This window comes from Triticum dicoccoides, chromosome 5A, assembly GCF_002162155.2.
Source record: "Triticum dicoccoides isolate Atlit2015 ecotype Zavitan chromosome 5A, WEW_v2.0, whole genome shotgun sequence".
Lineage (NCBI taxonomy): Eukaryota > Viridiplantae > Streptophyta > Magnoliopsida > Poales > Poaceae > Triticum > Triticum dicoccoides.
This window is the reverse complement of record NC_041388.1, coordinates 45,140,520-45,148,017: the sequence shown is the minus strand read 5'-3', so window position 1 is coordinate 45,148,017 and position 7,498 is coordinate 45,140,520. Positions and strand designations below refer to the sequence as shown.

The 7,498-nt window shown below is 41.9% G+C and overlaps 1 protein-coding gene across 1 annotated transcript in view; it reads right to left on the bottom strand.

Annotated features, from left to right (window-relative positions):
- Nucleotides 1-1,769: 1,769 nt before the first annotated feature.
- The window catches only part of LOC119299009 (protein FAR1-RELATED SEQUENCE 5-like), a 7,691-nt gene continuing 1,962 nt past the window's right edge, over nucleotides 1,770-7,498 (bottom strand). Inside the window, exons 2-5 of the mRNA XM_037576327.1 lie at nucleotides 4,718-6,892; nucleotides 4,502-4,632; nucleotides 4,222-4,308; nucleotides 1,770-2,046 (exon numbers count right to left, since the gene is read on the bottom strand). Coding sequence (XP_037432224.1) covers nucleotides 1,984-2,046; nucleotides 4,222-4,308; nucleotides 4,502-4,632; nucleotides 4,718-6,890 — 2,454 coding nt within the window. The 5' untranslated portion in view covers nucleotides 6,891-6,892 and the 3' untranslated portion in view covers nucleotides 1,770-1,983. The remainder of the gene's footprint in view (nucleotides 2,047-4,221; nucleotides 4,309-4,501; nucleotides 4,633-4,717; nucleotides 6,893-7,498) is intronic.

Below are 7,498 nucleotides of genomic sequence, written 5' to 3'. Positions count from 1 at the left end.
TGCACTTTCAATTTTGGATTTTCTACCACTTTCCTTCCTTGTCTATCTTGTATACTTCCATTGCGTGCTTCTCTAGTCCATCTCTTTAGAACATAATGTGTTGGCAATGCCTTTACATTCATCAAATCAAGAACTTTCAAACTATGTCTACACAATATTCATCAAATTTGAACTTTCAAAAGCTTGTCGTTCTGAAATCTTTCTTTGAGATATCATCAAGTGGCGGGTTTGTGGCAATTGAAGCAAGTGGTTGTGTTCAAGCACAGCCTCAGTTACTTCATAATTTTCGGCCTCTCGATCCAATTGAAAACACATACGAGCTTGACAGTCAGTTCTTGTTTCAGCTCTACAACGCTTTGGTGCATGATCAGTTTGCCCTTTTCTTTGATGACCCTCGTTGGAACAAACAAATCTGCATGAACCAACCTAACCATCAAGTCTACTTTTTTTTGTGTGTATCTCTTTCTCACATCAAAGCCGGTGTGACCCCCATATGCACCCCAAAAATGCCCAAGCCTCATCTACACAACACTGAAAATTTCTGTCATCCCACAACACTGAAAATTGTGAGGCACAACAGAATTCTCAATTTTCAGAGCAGAGTAATCATGCTGATTTCAGTTACTCACACCTGGAAAAAGTTCGGTTAGTGACAAAGAGTTCAGTTAGTATGCTGGAGATGTAGTTTTACTTGCATATCACTAAAATAAATCAGTTTCAGTTTAGTAAAGTTAGTTAAAATATGACTAACAAAAATCAGCTTTACTTAGGTACTGAATCTGTACATGAGCCTGATCTAATCAGCTTGCTTAGGTACTGAATCTGTACATGAGCCTGATTGGTAATCAGTTTGCTTATGTACTGAACCTGATCGGTACGAGTATCTGGACCTATACATGTACTGAACCTGTACGCCCGGCTAATCGGCCATACCAAACCTCATGTTCTACATACAGATACAGAACCGGCCAGCAGGGACATGTAAAATTACCTCTGCGGGCATGACGCTGAGGCGATTTCTCTCCTTCAATGGCGGCAACGATGGACTTCTCCTCGGCGGAACGAGCTCGCAGTGGCGGTGTGTCCCTCCTCCTCTCCTCCGGCGCCGACCGCCCCTCCTCCCCTCCAGCGACGGCGCGACCTGACCCTCCTCCTCTCCTCCGGCGGCGGCCGCCCCGCCTCTCCTCCAGAGACGGTGCGGCTGCCACTCCCTGGCACATGCGGTTTGGTGCACAGGAACTACGACGGTCGAGCTCACGCAGATGATCATCAACGCGGCCACCCCAAGCACCAGGAAGGGAACCAGATCGAAGCTTGCGCCCGTTGCTTGGCACATCTGGCTCGAGCACAATGCGTGCACCTTCACGAGGAAATTGCCATTCGCCAGAAGCATCACCAACGCCTGTCACTGAGACATGGAGCAGTGGAGGATTGCAGGAGCAGCCTGCATCGAGCACCCCTTTGGGGATGTGCCCCGAGTAATCTCTTGCCGTTTTGCCGGAGCCAGCATAGGAAATTCTAGGCTAGTTTTGTACATTTTTTTTCTTCCCGCACCACCGATCACTTGATCAACACTTGTTTTCCACTCTTTCTCTGCTAATGAAATGAACACCAGCCAAGCTGGATCTAGCAGCAACAGCCCAGGTGCTATATATTTGCAACACTTGGTGTTGTATTTTAGGGCTGCCCAAAAGGAAATTGCAAAAAAAAATACGGTTGGGCAGCTGTTGGAGGGCGTTTTTTTCCCTCGCGCCCAAAAATAAGGCTGCTATTTAAGATGCTCTTAGCTCCTAATTCTCTACTGCACAATACTTCCACTGCATACAGTTGAGTAAACAAATTACATCTGGTACATCAATTAGCAAAGCCAAAGAAAGGAGACCTACATACAGCTTAGTATTCAACACACCGTAACCCATACAACAATCAGTTAATGAAATATGAACTTATGATATTCACACATCAATGGTACTACTGCATTCTTCAGAAATTACTTTCGCCACCAAATGTAGATGGGGGATGGACTGCGTCATATGCTGGAAATTCCTGTCAGGGTTCATGAATGTGAGAAACTTAACAACATACAAAGAAAACATGGATAAATAAAAGCAGCATGGCTTCTCCCTATCTGGAGATTTAGGTGGTGTTTGGTTCTCTAGTCCTAGGACTTTTTCTAGTCCCTGGGACTTTTTGAAAAAGACTCTCAAGGAGGTGCTTCTAAGGACTTTTAGCAAAAAGTCCCAAAAAAGTCCCACCCTGTTTGGTTTGCTAGGGACTTTTTTGTGTTGGAACCAAACACCCCCTTAATACCCATGGCACTTGAGTAGGGACAAGAAATTGCTAACAACATAAGAAATACAATAGCTACAGATGACTTCAACAATTCAGCATGGCATTAGAAAGAGAGTTATGGAAGCCTCCTTGATTTCTCTCCTTCGTTTTTATGTTCTTCTACAAACATAAATCATATATCAAGCACCAAATTTTACTTTTGTGTGTCTCCTACTTCGATTTCATCCATCTCCAACTTCCTTCTCTTCATCCGTGTGATGATACTTAAATACAATATGGCTAATGGCTGGGGGTTAGTACACAGAGCTAGCCATCAGAAATACCAAAATACTAATTATCTACTATACCTCTGTAACTATATATAAGACGTTTTTGCAGTTCAAAAACTTCTTATATTTAGTTACGGAGGTGGTACTGGTGACCCAATATACCAGCTAGTAATATTACATCATTTTTCATGAATAGCATGGCAACATTAGTACATTAAGAAGCACTGAGCAGTATCTGCATTATGATGTTATTGTTAGGACAAGCTACAGGCCTACAGCCTGCTTTCACATTCAGTCCTCCAATTAGCTGTGAGGAAAGAATAAGATGCTCCTTGGCAAAGGCAAGGATCTCTAGTAACAAAATGTTGGCAACTTGCAGCAACATCAACAATAGGCTAATAGATATAATGGTATATCCCGATGACCCTTGTATGCTCACGGCTGTGTTCCCTAGGGGGTGATTTGGTTAAAGGTATAACCACATGCTTGTTTTATGAGAGGTATAACCACATGTTGACCAAATTAATTTGTATTGAGTAAAATTGCAGCATTGATTTTAAACTTGCTTACTTTACTAAGTAGGGCACTAAACTCAAAACTCGTTTTAAGTCCTCAAATTAAATGGCTCGACCAGACCCAGAAGCTGTTTTGCCAGATTGACATGACATTTCTTTCCCGTCTCCTACCCTTGTTCCGATATTTTGACAGACGGCTTGGGGATGCTGAATTTTGAACAAGCTGTCATGGCCACTCATAAGCTTGATAAGCACGAACTGGCGTGGCCACAAGCGAGCTCGGGCTGTGCTGACATATTATGCGAGGGAGCACTGACCACACTCTTAGCAGGTCACCATCCTGAGCACGAAAGATCAGGAAAAGGTGCTTCTACCAACCGCAATTGCCTTGAACTTTATCGCAAGCCCGATGTCAGATCACATTGAAACCAATTGATGGCATCTACCAGCTATCTAGCACATGCATGTATATATGAATGCTTCATCAACTACTTTCTTTCAAACTGCTTACTTGACCTATTGAAGCCTAGAAACGAGCATCAGGCGACATGTTTATCGAACGGACTGAGTGAGATTTCCAGATAGACAATGAGCAGCCTACATTGTCCCGATGTCTGGTGTGTTGCTGCCCCATGACATGCACTTCAATCCTACAGACCATGGCCAGCACCCACAACTTATGCACCCCAATCCAGGACAGTAATGGCCACATCGCCAATCTGCCCGTAGTTAGGCTACAAAATGCCCCTGCTGCCATTTTGACAGATCGCTCAGACTCCGGCTTCCTCAACTTGTTTGATAAATATATCTCAACAGGCAGCATAACTGCATAAGAGGGGGAGAGACTGGGAGGAGATACCAAGGCAGCATTTTGTCATGAGGGAGTGCCATGCCACCCTGAAAAAAACTGATTTTGGACATGATTGAACAATTTATAGGCATTTAGACTTTGCGGACCTACTAGTTTTTTTGTTTTAGGACTTTGCCTGAACTAAGCATGCAAGTTCAAGTACCGGTATGCGATTTACTCGTTTGTATCAATAGGCATGTTATATGAAGCTTCCTAATCGTATCTACCTCTTAATACATGTTACCTTCAATTAAGAAAAGGTCTAGATTCTAGAGTAGGAAGTCTGTCAACATACCTGTGGTGCTGGTGCACACTGAGGCACGGAATGGATATTTGCATGCCCCTCAATCTGACTTGCTGAAACACCAGTAGCAGGATATTCCTGGAATAGATGTAATGTGCACAAAATTTATCATCATATACCTAAATACTCCCTCTGTGACTTAATATAAATCGTTTTTCGACACAACGATAGTGTCAAAAAACGTCTTATATTAAGTTACAGAGGGAGTAGATAATAAGGTACTCAGTAATAATTAAGAATAAAGCACAAGACTCAATGGTGGGACTTCTACCTGGTAGAAGAAAGGTCTACCAATAGATGAGTTTGTTGCAATATCTTCTGTTGCAAAATATTGATTTTGATTTGGTTGGTCAACAAAAACTGACTCGGCTGGCGGAGGCAAAACCACTTGTTTAACATTTCCTACAAAACAACATAGTTATTTATTAGACACATGCTACTAAGGACTAAACAAATTACAATTCATGATAAGCAAAAGAGGAATTACTTGAATTTTTATCCTGCTTTTTTAACTTTTTTTTCCTCTTCTCAGCTTTACTTGCATCTTTGTCTTTTCCTGAGGGATGTATATGCATCCTTTTCAGTTCACATACACTTTCCAATGATTTTTCTCCATTTTCAAGCACGTCAAGAATAAGTTTTCTTGTATCCTGGTGACCTTTGCTCTTCATCAGCAGATCATAAACAAACCACATAGCCCGGTTACGATATGCAAGCACAGCCTCTGTGCAATCTTGTTCTGGAGACTGGTCACTTGGAAATACATAAGTCCCTTTCCTCACATATTTTGTCCATCGCTTTAAAACATAACTTTCAGGAATTTTATCAAGATTCTTGAGACCAAGTGCATTCAGTGCATGCGAACAAAGTATGCCCATCATCTCAAATTTTTTGCAACTACAGCTCAATTCCATGGTAGAGGTGTCAAGGAAAACTACCCAAACTTTTGGACTACTTTGCATAATGAACTCAAATCTATACAGTGTTTCACTGCATTGCATTTCCTGGTATGCAGTTCCACTGCATCCGTCTAGAAACTCTGTTTCAAGAGACTTGTAGACTTTATGTGTGTAAACTTCAGCAGCGTGTTGCAAAATACTATTCTGCTTAACTGAACACTCTGGGGAAATTTGCTTGCACTGAATATCGTCTACAGATTCATTTGTACGCCAACTCCCAACCAGTTTATCAAACTCAAGAGCAAAATTAGTGGGTGAAGTTGATTCATCAGCAATGCTGCCCAGCACATTGTCTGAACTAAAATTCCTATCCAGTGATCTAATACCACAATCAAATGCAACCTTGTGAAGAGCTGTGCACCATTTATGCCTCTGCTCAAATAGATCAGTGAGCCACTGGTCATCCTGCAAATTATGCTCCTGAAGCATCATTGCCCATGTTTCCTCAAACTCTGTTTCTGACTCGCAATCTTTCATGCATTTCATGAACATGCTATGAAATGTTCCAGAAGCATTTGGTGTATCCAAATGGGCCTGTAGGTTCTTTTCGATATGCCACTGACAAAGACAATGGCATGTCTCTGGGAGAATGACTTCAATTGCCTTTGAGATAGTGTCATTCTGATCAGTAAATATTGTTTTAGGCGGACAACCACCCATTGACTCTAAGAATGATTTCAGTAACCATTCATAGGATGTCAACGACTCATCTAACATAAATGCACAGCCAAACATAACATTTTGCATGTGGTGATTAATACCAACAAATGGGGCACATATCATATTGTACTTATTGGTACGATATGATGTGTCAAATACCACAACATCTCCAAAACAGTCATAGTCAACACGGCTTCTACCGTCTCTCCAAAAGAAATTGGTCATTTGGCCTTCTTGGTCTACTTGCACATCCCAATAGAACATACCTTGTTCAATTGTTCTACGCTTCAAATATCCTACAAGTGCTTCGGCATCCTCTGGTTCAAGCAGTGCGTAACTTTGGATGCTAACCTGACTATGGCATTCAGCACCATCATCATGCACATGCAAACTGTCATGCATCGATTGGATTTCAGCATTCACCATTGCATTCAGTGTACCAGGTTTTGGAATCGAAAGGATCCTCACTGATCTCAGTAAGTGTATTTCTTCAGGCGGAACCAACTCATGATTATGCTCAGGAATTATCTGAATAACTCGCCACTGACCTTCGGAATCAACTCTAAAACGGACCATCGCTTTGCAGTTAGTTCTGGTCTCTGGCTTATTAAAGTTTGCCTCGGTAAGCTGCTCATCATCCTTTAAACCTTCCTTTGAGCAGTAATAGTCTTTCGTTCGAATAACTTTGGTCCCTGTAAAGTAGTACTGCTTTCCCTTTCGCACACTAAAACCCATACGGTGCCCATACTCACAGTACAGCCTGTAGGCTTGTTCCTCACTATACGCAACTTTAGTGCGCAATTCTTCAGTAAACTCCTCCCGGCTTGGTATAACAGAATTATTTTCCTGTTCTTCTTCACTTCTCACAGAATGTTCCTCCGTTCCCTGTTCTTGGCTGTCAAAAGCTACTTGAGCGCCATTTTCAGTAGCATAGATGATTTGCACCTGTTCGCTCTCTTGAGCTTCATGCTCGTCGTCTCCAACATTCTCCAGACAGATCGCGTCTCCATCAATCTCAATAGGGACGCTAGTACCTTCCATTTCTGCATCATCCACCACAAAAGGAAACATATTGGTCACATGCCAAGCAAAATTTAATTAGAGATAAAGTCAACCATGCGATACAACAAATTTAAGGATGCGTCAAACATAAATGAGAATGAGGTACTGACATACTAGAGTACACTAACTTTCGACTTATTAAAGGTAATTAAGGCATGCCCTCTGGAAACTGAACGCAAGAGCCCAAGTGTACTATACAGTCGTGCGAGTAAACCATTACCTACAGTTATCCAAGCTGCTGTCACCACATGATGCACACAATCCTTAAGCCCTAGAACATCATATATGTTGCTTATCATAATCATAACGCATACAGGTAGACTATTTTCGAAGCTTTAAATTTCCAAGATTTACAGCATATTCCATTCTACCAGGTTAGCATAGAACCACTCTATTGAGGTTCTCCAGTGCAACGGAATTAATGTTATTCAGCAAACAAACCGCTATAAGAATAACCAAAGGCACCATTAACCGGATGGACGGGAGCACCTCAGAAAGGGGGAAACTGGATTGATCTGTACCAGCAAAAGAAAACAGCCTGGAATAAAATTTGCTAAGATTTTTTTAGCAGGAATTAAATTGGAAAA